Raw genomic sequence first — 11070 nt, 5'->3', positions numbered from 1 at the left:
TATCCGTGCTGCGAGTCATACATCATTCCCAGGAAATTATGCCTTTTTTATCTCTCTTTTTTTCAGGGCCACTCCTCGCGGGTGTACGTCAGCGTAAGAAATGCATTGTTCTTCTTCAGGTGACGGGTTTCGGGTGCCTTCTAAGAAGTCCTAAAGTAGTTCTAATTTACATACTACCAGGCTGCCTAACTTCCTCCAGGAAGAGAAGCGAGCTGTCCGAGAGGGGAGGGGAGGATTTATAAGGGCTGGGCTCTGATAAGCGCCGCAGTGTGTCTTGTTCACCCGAAGCCTCTGGGCAGCACGCAGCGATGGCAGAACCGCGGGCGCACGTCGAGTCTCTGCACTTCTCAGTCGGTGTTCTAGGAATCGCCGGAGGTACAATCTTTCTCATTTAATTGACTGTTGCTTCACTCCAGCAAATTTAACCCTTCACGAGGAAAATCAGTTTATAACGCCGCTCCCCCTCTCGAAACTTTAGGCGCAGTGATGGGAAACGGTAAACGGAGTCTTTTAGAATAATTATCTGCTTTATGTATTTTATAGAGAAGTGTATAAACCGATTTCAGATTTGTGTACTTTAAAACATTAAAACACTTCGCCTAGGTAGAATAATCTCTCGCTTTTCGGGAAATGCTTCATTTTAATATTCCTTAAGTAATATACCACACTTTCTGATCAATTACGTTTTTAGCTGAAGAAATGTGTATTCCAGTTTAATAAATACCCCGCGACCCTGAATTGGAAGAAGGGGTTAGAAAATGGAGGAATGGAGGTTTAATATATGAGTTTAGAACAGAAAAAAACGCAAAGCAGATTAAAAAAGTCTTCATATCACTGAAGGGACAGAAGAAGGAGTACTTATCAGCAGAACTGTAATATTATAGCACAGGGCATTTTCTAGTTTTTTAAATAAACTTGCGAACCACGGAAATTCTGCAACCGTTTCTCGATCACATTCCACTTATCTGTGTCATTTTAAGAATGTTCTGGTATTTTGTACAACTAAAGCTGAAACTCTCTGCCCCCTTTTTCCGCTCGGATCTAGCCTGAGACCGAGCTGGTGTTGAGTGAGTCAGAAACGAGCAGTTACATTCAGAGACTGGTACAATTGGGCAATATCTGCGTCCCCCATCGTGCAGAGCAAGTGTCGCTGTCCCAAAATGCCTTCAGTCAGAAAAAGAGCTCCTTGAATCGCTTTTCTTTGTGTACCTCTAAGACCCGTTAATTAGGATGAGAAAGTGTTTGATCTATTTTATTGTGGGTTTTGGTCCCGAATTAGCGGCGAACATGAGCCCCGCGTTTGTCCCGGGGTAGGAGCCGGCAGATCAGAAGGGCAAGCGGCGCTCCCAAAGCTGTAAACCGAGAGGAGTTTGCGAAACGACAGGACGCGCTGAGAAATCGCGCTTTCGAAACCGGGTGTCCTGTACCTGCGGGCGAATCACCGACAGAGGGCGCCGCGCGAAGCAGTTGCGAGTAAAACACGCGGGCGGTTGTAACGCAGGCTTTCGCTAACGGTGTCCGGTGTGGCGTTGCTTCCTGCAGGGTCCCTGCTACTGCTGGTCAATGGCTACACTGACTCCCCGGTCCAGCCCCTCATCCCTGGCACAGCCCTGGGCATCCTCCTCCTCATCATCGCCTCTCTCCTGGCCTATGCAGGTATGGCAAGCAGCACTCTCATCCCCAGCGTTCAGCTGTAATGCACGAATAAAAATGGAAATGCACGAATGTCACTTTTCAATAGAATTGTTACTCAGGCCCTAAGGACAGGTGCAGTGAGTGTTTTCAGGGAAAAAAAAACTAGTTATAAAGACTGGGGTCATGCCGTCTCTCCCTGTGTCTCACCTCTCTCCCTGTCCTCACTCCCTGTCTTCCTCTCTCTCTCCTCTCTCCCTGTCTCTCACTCTCTGTCTTCTCCCTCTCTCCCTGTCTCTCCTCTCACTCCCTGTGTCTCTCCTCTCACTCCCTGTGTCTCTCCTCTCACTCCCTGTCTCTCTCCTCACTTCCTGTGTCTCTCCTCTCTCTTCCTGTCCTCACTCACTCTCTCCCCTGTCTCTCCCCCTGTGCTGCAGGAGTGCGTCGCTGCCTGTGCCACGCCCCTCTCTTCGTTTCTCTCAGCCTGACCATCTCGGCGCTGTGGTGCGGCTCGGGGCTGGTGCACATCCTGTCTGGGCAGGGCGTGGTCCAGGGCCCGGCGGGCCTGCGGGGGGCGATGGTCCCGGGCCTGGCGGCCTTCACCCTGGCCCTCCTCATCATCGGCGTGGTGGGGCTGCTGCAGAAGGAAGCGGTGCTCTCCGTCATCGCCTTCTGCGTGAGCATGGCCTGCGCGCACCAGATCGCCGGCCTCTACGACCTGGGCTTCGGCCAGGGCGCCACGGCCGCCAACTACCTGCTGGTCTGCTTCGTGGCCGCCTACTTCGGCACGGGGCGGCTCCTCAGCTACATCACCAAGGGCGCGCTGCAGCTGCCGGGCACGCGGCTGGGCAGGAAGGCGAAGCTCACCGCCGCGCAGGCGCAGGACCGCAACGACGTGACGACGGCCGGGCTGGCCTTGAACCTGCTGTCCGCCAGCGTGCTGGCCTGCCCGCTGCTTGGCGTGGTGCCCGCTCTGTTCCCGGGCCAGGTGCCCTGGCTGTGGACGGCGGGCGTGTACCAGCTGGGGGTGTGCATCTTGTCCTACCGGGCCATGGACACCCTGGCTGCCACCTTCTACGGCTTCACCTCGGTGCTGAAGTTCGCCGAGGGGTACAGCCTACTGCTGGGCGCCTGGAGCCTGCCACCACCCTACTCCCCCGTGCCCTTCCCCACGGTCTTCGCCGTGCTCTTCTTTGTCCTGGCCCTCTTCAGCACCCAGAGGAGCCTGGCCGAGGGGCTGTACCAGCTCTTCTACGTGGCCTACTGCATCGCGCTGGCCGCCCAGCCCAAGGGCTTCTTCCAGGGCGGCACGCAGGGCGTGCAGGCGGCCATCTTTGTGGCGTCCGCCCTCATGCTGCTGGTCACCCTTCACAACATGGCCTCCCCCTGGCGGGTGCCCACGGGCGAGGGGCTGCTGAGATCCCTGCTGTCCCGGACCAGCCGCCTGGTCCTGCGGCCGCAGGACAAAGACCTGCACGCGCCCTACCTGGGGTACTCGAAGTACGCGGACGCGGAGGTGCTGGGCCACGCCTGCAGCGTCCTGGCCGCCTTCGCCATCACCGCCACCGTGGGCCCCGAGGGGCCGCTGGGGGTGCTGGTGCTGCCCTGGGTGGTGGTGGCCGGGGGGGCGCTGCAGCTGGTGTGCGGCTCGATGGCCTTCGCCCGGGGGAAGACGCTGGAGAGCACGGCCTTCATCCTGTACGGCATCATGTGGGTGGTGTGGGGGCTGACGAGGTACGGCGGGCTGTACGGCAGCGCGCGGGGGTTCAACGTGGCCGTGGGCATCATCTGCTTCATGCTGTTCAACTGCTTCGTGACGGCGGGGGCGCTGTTCCTCAGCAAGGCCTGGTTCGCCTACGCGCTCACCTTCGAGCTCATCCTCATCAGCTTCCTGCTGGACGCGGTGGGCGCCCTGCCCTACGGCTACGACATCGGCGTCACCATCATCTTCGGCCTGGTCAGCTTCTACTGCTTCCTCGCCAACCTCTTCAACAGCAGCTTCCAGAGCCCGCAGCTGCCTCTGGGCAGCCCCTTCGTCAAGCTCAGCGGGTACGGCAGCGGAGGCGAGAAGTGCCCCCACGTCCCGGCCCGCAAAGCCACCTCCGTGCTGCAGATCGCGGGTGAGAGCGCCCCCTCCTGGTCCAGGCTGCCACCTGCAGCCTCATTTCCTTTCCAGCCATTGCCCTAACCTGCACATAGCAAGTCACCATACATTTGCATTGAGTCTTGGGGTGTCTAACTGTTGTCCCATTGACCTGCAGAGATCCTGAAGAACGGTGGCGCCTGTGGGATGCCCACAGACACAGTCTACGTGTTGGTAGCCGCGTGCAATCGCCCTGATGCAGTGGAAAAGGCGTACAAGTAAGTCGCTGACCTCTATTCAGACCTCTCCCCTTCTCTGCTTTAGGGGTGATCCTATGAAGCATCTGAAATCCCACCTTTGGTTACTGGTGTCCTCCATATCAGCCAAGCATTTGCAGGTTTCCCTGTTGGTCAGCCCGAAGAGGCTTTGCTCCGTCACTGCTGTTAACAGATCCTTTTGGGTCGCTGGTGCTCAGTGTTGTGTGTCGGTCTTGCAGGGTAAAAGTGCACGCCCAGGACAGGCCCATGTCTCTGTGGATCTCTAGCATCAAACAGCTGGAGCCATCCAGGCACCTCATCAACCCTGTACTCTGGGACTTCATGGAGGCTGCCTGGCCATCCTCCATCAGCATGGTCATCCCCAGAGGTAGGTGGCGCTGTAGAGCACAAGAGCAGTGGAGATGCTGGTGGTAGAGGAGTTGGGTCAAGAGTAGAAGCTAAATCTGTGCTGGTTCTGCAGTGTCAATGGATAAAAATGTAGGACCAATTCAGTGAATAATCTGGACAGAGTTAAGGCCAGGGCTGTAGTTCTCTACATCCAGATCTGAATATCGCTGAGGTGTAGTCTCTAACTTGTATTTACAGATTCATTACTCTCCACATGTGCTGTTTTCTTTCATACATTTGTGTCAATTTTCTTAATCTTACATTTGATTAAAGAATTTCCATAATTCAAACGTTCTCCCTGTTAGCGACATGCAAACATGCAAATGCCGTTCGGATCCCAGCCAGTTTGTGCAGAAACAGACAAGTAGTTCACAGGCTGCTTACAGGAGCTCACGGGCAGGTGTGCAAGCCGTGCCGGGAGTCAAGCTCGATGTTCAGGGGGAGGACGGTGGTAGCACTGTGCCGGAGTACTCGGGGAGAGTTCCAGCCAGGATGTCCTGCTGATTTCAGAGGCAGCAGTTTATGAGTGTGTGTGTGTTGAGCGACGTTTACAGGGAGTGTGTCTGTGTCCCTCAGGCCCGTGGATGGACTGCTTTGGCTTGAAAGAGTCGGCGAAGTACATCGGCACTCCCCAGAGCGTTGCAATCCGCAATCCTGACTGCACGGTTGCCACACACCTCATTGACCTGGTGAGATACGGACAGGTGCACCTCGGCACACAGGAGCAGCAGACAATCTGTCCAGCTCCAAACCATTCCCACACCACACTGTGATCCAGACAGGATTGCATTCATTAAAAAGGGCCTCAGTCACTCAATCTGGGATGAAGTCTTTGCAGTGGGATATTTCAGAATGCAAACAGCGAAGAAGCCGGATTTGGAACACACCCCGGTGTTTTGTTCTCCCACTGTCTGTTATGTGTGGAGCTGTCCCTGCTCGTATGGTGCGATTTGTGGGGAAAAGGTGGAAGCTGTGTGGGAGTGCATTTAAAAGTGAGAGGAAGAAGCATTTCTCTATACAGAGGGATGTAAAGAATGAAACGAATGAGCTGGCCATGTTGTTGAAACTCGCACCCCAGCTTCTTTCAAGAAGCAGCTGGATGAGATCCTCGGGTCCAAACGGGCCAGATGGTCCACCGGAGCTCCTCTTGTGTGTAGCCGTTGTTATGGTGCTCCCACCGCGGTCGGGTCGTGTGCTGTATAAGCCACAGGTCACTACTCCCCACCGATGGGCCCGGCAGACACGAACCCCTCTTCTCTCCCGCAGGTTGGGCCCATCGCCACGATGTCCGCGAACCCCACAGGCGAGGCGGACACGACGCATCACAACCAGGTGTACGCCAAGCTGGGAGACAAGGTGAGCAGACGGGTGGAGGGGATCAGCCAGGGGAAGGAGAGCCTCTGTCCCCATGTCGCTCCAACTCTAGTTTGGAGATCGTCGGCTGTCTCTGCAGGGATGGTGGCTTTGTGTTCAACGGTCGTAGCCTTTGTCCCCACGGCCAGCTCCCTCTCCCTCCGAGCGGGACTCTGTCTGCCCTGTCTCCTGACGTGTCCCATCGTGAGTGCAGATGCCATTACCTCTCCCCACAGGTTGATGGTGTGCTGTGTGACGGCCCCTCTCCCGAGAACATCGCCTCCACGGTGGTGGATTGCACCAAGATCGAAAGCGGCAACATCGGCTTCTTCAGAGTGGGCATCATCCCCAAGTCCCAGGTAATCCCTGCGCCCATTGGGCCACCCATCTCGGTCCCCATTTCCCAGGGATCTTGGTCAGCTTCTGGAGACATTGTCTCATCCGTAAAGTCAGGCGAATGGCAGCAGGTCCCCTGCAACCTGACCATAAGGATGATGGCAGGAAGTGAATCAGATCTGGCAGGGTGGGGGGGGGATGATGGGATAGAGGGAGGGCTGCAAAGGACCTGCGTTAAAGCGGTGAGATATCTTTGCATAGCAGGAGTGGAAGTGGGCAGGAGTATGGACTTCCCCCAGAGTTGCTGTTTAAAAAGAATCCTAGGAAATCTGATTTGAATGTCGAGCGGTCTCACACCCGAGTTACAAACCACGAGCCTGCAGCGTTCCGTCCTGCTGTTCCCAGCTCCCTCCCGGGGTCCCAGCCCCTGCTAACGCGCGGCGCGTCTCTGTCGGCAGGTGCTGCAGATCTTCGAGGAGGTGCAGAGGAAGCACGCGGGGGGCGGAATGGTGAACCCCACCTTTGAACCAGACACCCCCGACGCAGGCGAGGAGATGGACCACGAGGCTGAATCCCAGCGGGGGGAACTGAGCCCAGTGAGGGAGGAGGATGAGCAGTTGTAGGAGCTGTGCCCTCCACACAGCGCCCTCAAAGACAGCTGCATGCTGTTTGTAATTTAAAAGCATGATCCGCAGGGATGTGGTACTGCATGACAGCAATACAGTACCTCTTACCTTTCTGTCTGTCAGTGTGGCCATGTCCTTCATCAGTCTCTGTATGAGTGAGATCCTTAGATCCGCACTTCCATTCAGTGTCAGTGGGAAGCTGTCAGTTCCACACGCCTCCGTTATGTCAAACCTGAGTCCGAGTGTCCAGGATCGTTTGAAGAGCTCATTCGCCACGCTGCAGTCTGCGCTGCCTGGCCCACTGCTTGTTCAGAGAGTACTGGGAGATCTGCTGCCCCCTCTTCAGAGATTTTCAAACAGCTGGAGAATGCCCAACTGATCTTTTATAATCCCTTTTATATATTATTAGAACATCTATTCCAAAAAGAGATCATTTGATCATTGTAAATAATGTAAGTATGCTGCTTTTTTATCATCTTGAAAGTTTTCAATGGAACTTTGAAGGAGGTGATCCATGGTGCTTTGTTTCAAAAGTAATTTGAATTATTTATTTTAATTTTCTAGCAGATTTGCTCTGCGTATCGTCCCTCGTAACTCTGAAAAAAACGCCTTTGTTTTGTGTTTTTTTTTTTTTTAAATTATTGGACTTTTTTCCTGCTCTGCAATAAAGCCCTTGTGGTTAACTGTTGTGTTGTGTGTTCTGTTGAGAGCTGCTGGTATGGCATATTCAAACAGGCAGTGCTTGGCAGAAATGACTGCGGAAAATCCAAACAGTGAAACTCAAAAAATAACCCAACTTGTAATTAAATACATTCTGCGTGACGGCAAGGCAGAACTGAACACAGAAGTCATTATGCACATGGTTTAACATTGCCCTGCCTGTTCACTGCATTTATAATACAGACTATTGTTTACAAGGCAGGTTCACTATTATAGTAATATACAAAATTATTTAAGAAGTCAGGTGGATAGCTGCGTCAGCACGCGCAGGCTGCAAAGGAACAAGTAATAGGTTTATTCCACGCTGAAAAGAAAGAAAACACAACGTTTTGGCTGTGGAGCCTGTTGCGATCGTCGCCCCTCCTCTTAAGGGCGCTCTGACCATTTCACATTTTAGTTTCTTATGTGCACCTGCCCCCTGTTTTGCCTGTTATTATTGAAGCCAAGCACTCCCACTATTCCTGGCTCAGCATTGGAAGATGGACGCCACAAGGCTTGGCTATTCCCCGGGCTCGTGGGTATCCCGAGGGCTGGTCTTATTCCCAGACGTCCTGACTGCCTGGGCCAGCACCTGTGACAGAGCCTTCTTTGGGTAAACTTGCACCCGAAGAAGGCTCCAGAGCCGAAACGTGTTTTCTTTCTTCTCTTTTCAGCATGAAAATTCTTTAATGACATCATTCTACTTCGTGCACCTTAAACTATTTCTGCAGAAATCCCATTGAATTCGATCAACCTTGTGCATTTTTGTAAACAAAATTCTGGAAACTTTTCAAAAGAAAAGTAACGTTTCCTAAATAAAAAAGGCAAATGAACGTTGGTGTCAGAGGATTATGTGAATATGTGGAGAATGTCCTGCGGGCCAGCGGGGGCAGGACAGGGCAGGGTACAGGAGCCTGTGCCACGCACCTGCGGGGCACTGGGCAGAGAGATGACAGACCAGCAGGGGGCGACCTGCCTGCTGGGCCCATCGGTGCTGGAAAAGATGACCGCCCAGCCGGAAGACAAGCCCAAGCTGGTGGAGTCCTGCTCGGGGTCCTTGATTGCTCATTCCAAGCATAATAGCTGCTTTGTTTTCCGGTTCCTGGGTTTCCTCAGGACAGGGGTGGACAGGGGTGGGCAGAGGCTGTGCAGGGGAGGGGGTCTCCCAGAAAGGTGTGCTGAACCTAAATTGAGACAAACATCAGCACAGGGAAGGCATGAGATTAATTCACTTCATGTCACACGCTTAACTGCAGGTGTTGGGCTCGAAAACACCTTACCTTGGCTGTTTAGTGGTAATTCGGGGTTTCGGGCAGTCTCAGAGGGTGCACTGTGTTCTTGGGCATACTGTTATTATGGCTGCTTGCTCTCCATGAGGCTCTGCTGACTTTGCCTATTAGCTAGTTCACCATGAGTGCAGTCTGATGTGCAGCACCTGAGAGAAAGGGTATAAAGAGACACAAGAGTCAGAGATGGCTGCATTTCAGCTATAACAGCTGTTGACTGCCCCTGTATGCCTCTTTATCCCTTACCTACTTCCTGAAGTCTTCTAATTCAGCATGAAAATCCAATGGAGTATGGAAGGTGCACTAATTAACCAACAAGGTTTTTAATTGGATGGCCAGGATGATTTTTAGGGCCTAGAACCTGGGTTATAGGGGCTTTTGTAGGGCACCAAGATATGGAACAATTCCATTGTGATCAGTTAAAAGTGTAATTTGTAACATTCTATGGTTTTGAGATAATTTAGGTCTAAAATCTAAGTACTCTCCAGCCCTCCAGAGGATTGGAGTTCTCTTACTTGAACGGATTACTTGCTTTAAACAGAGGTGTTATCTGTCTTTAGAAACAGGTGACTTTCAACAGTAAGTGGATTGGGACTCTCTGGTTGGAGACCCCTGTACTGTACAAACACTGAGGAATAATGATTATTGTTATTCGTTAATTTGTTATTTCAGAGTTTTTCTGAAAAGCATCCCTGAATCAATTGTTTGCAATTTGGTATTCCACATCCACTTTTTAACAGATTTTTTTTAGGATGGAATACTTTTTACTTTATACCAAGTCGATTAGTCCAGTCAAGGCTAAGTCAAATAGACCTTCGTGATCCAATATACATAAGACATGTTGGAAAAAATCAGCAGCATTTTTATTTTTATTTGTCTTGCGGTGCATTTTCATGGCACAAACTAAGCATGAAAAAGTTTATTAGACTTAGCTTGAGACTGTGTTGATGTTTCAAAAACACACTAGAGCTGTGTCCTTAAATATTTCTTTCATGTGAACAGTTTTAAATGTTTTTCCCCTTGCATGATTTTTTAAAATTTGCTAAGCAGACTCCTTTATCCAGGGTGATTTACAATGTACTGCAGAAAGCGTGGGGTGGTACAGTGGTGCTGTGGTTTCGCAATTCTGCCTCGCAGTGCTGGAAGCCTGAGTTCAATCCAGACCTAGGGTGCTGTCTGTGTGGAGTCTGTATGTTCTCCCCATGATCATGTTTGCATGGTTTCCTCCACACAGTCCAAAGCCATGCTTGTAGGATAATGGACTTCTGGTAAACTTGGCCCTGGTGTGAGTGTGTGTGTGTTCGTGTCTGTCTGCCCTGTGATGAACTGGCATTCCATCATGCCTTATGCCTGTCGCTTGCTGAGATAGGCTCCAGCTTCCCCATGACCCAAAACTGGATGTAGCAGTTAGAAAATGGATGGATGTAGCCAGTGTACTTTCTGGACAAAGAGCAATTGTCCAGGTTTGAGAAGGTAAATCAGATTAATAAAAGGGCAATGAGGTATGAACTGGACAAGCATCACAGACGCCACTCTCTCAAACAAAAGGCGCAGTCAGAACGAAATTACCCAGCAGCAGTGTAAACATGTCTTGCTTCCAGTGCAATAAGATGGAAAATGAAAAGCATGAGTGCGATACAGTGAGAGAGACGGCGATGTAGCAGAGAACTGAGAGACCACCGCCGCTGTCTGAGCAGGAGGATCGTGAGTCAGAAGGGGTTCGGGGACTCGGAGAAGCTCTGATTTCTCTGTGGTGTAGATTGAATGACCAGGCTGTGGAAGTCTGAGAATGGAGAGGCGATATTGAATGCAGGAAGGGTCGTTTAGGATTATATCATTTGTACCCAATATTCCCCTTTGGAGTCATTGATATGCACCTTGTACCAAACTTTGTGTCTTTGTGTTATTTGACTATGAAAAACTTTGAACGTTCTATTCAAAAACGCTCCAGTCATTAATTTGCCTTTATTCTCGTTCCAGTTTTGCTATGGGCTGAGCTTCAGACCTGAACTTCATAGGAGTGAAGTTCACAGGTGGAAGTGAAGCTGAACTAAAAAAACACCTGGGGATCAGTTAGTTTTGTTAATAAGAAGTTTCCAAATGTAAAGCTTGGGTATATACATATAGAGACACAGTCTATATTGACAGATTGAGCAATGTAAACTTTGCATTATGGAATATGGTACTGCATAGTATACTGGTAAAAAATATATCAGCTTTCAAATCCATTGCTTAATGAAAGTTCAACACAGTTATTTCATAGATCATTCAAATGGATTGTAGAAAATGAGCTATTGTATTTATCAAATAGATAATCTTTGGAAGACACCGGAAGGTTTCTCCTTCATGAATAAGGCTTTTGTGTTTCAGGGTGTGGGAGTCACTTGTTC

At 51.1% G+C, this 11070-nt stretch overlaps 1 protein-coding gene across 1 annotated transcript; it reads left to right on the top strand.

Annotated features, from left to right (window-relative positions):
- Positions 1 to 221: 221 nt before the first annotated feature.
- On the top strand, positions 222 to 7379 carry LOC148653903 (uncharacterized). Its single transcript, XM_088596990.1, has 9 exons — positions 222 to 375; positions 1543 to 1656; positions 2070 to 3752; positions 3894 to 3993; positions 4212 to 4360; positions 4957 to 5069; positions 5647 to 5736; positions 5970 to 6092; positions 6528 to 7379. The coding sequence occupies exons 1-9, from the start codon at positions 309 to 311 to the stop codon at positions 6690 to 6692; spliced, it is 2604 nt and encodes an 867-aa protein (XP_088453116.1). The 5' UTR covers positions 222 to 308; the 3' UTR covers positions 6693 to 7379.
- Positions 7380 to 11070: the final 3691 nt, after the last annotated feature.

This window comes from Lepisosteus platostomus, chromosome 10 (assembly GCF_059453375.1).
Source record: "Lepisosteus platostomus isolate fLepPlt1 chromosome 10, fLepPlt1.hap1, whole genome shotgun sequence".
NCBI lineage: Eukaryota > Metazoa > Chordata > Actinopteri > Semionotiformes > Lepisosteidae > Lepisosteus > Lepisosteus platostomus.
This window is presented reverse-complemented; position numbering and strand designations above follow the sequence as displayed.

Bases quoted from the DNA above. Each gene is read 5' to 3' on its own strand.
- LOC148653903 (XM_088596990.1), top strand. From the start codon at position 309: ATGGCAGAACCGCGGGCGCACGTCGAGTCTCTGCACTTCTCAGTCGGT. The intron at 1,657-2,069 runs GTATGGCAAGCA...CCTGTGCTGCAG, and splicing joins CTCTCTCCTGGCCTATGCAG to GAGTGCGTCGCTGCCTGTGC. The intron at 5,737-5,969 runs GTGAGCAGACGG...CTCTCCCCACAG, and splicing joins ACGCCAAGCTGGGAGACAAG to GTTGATGGTGTGCTGTGTGA.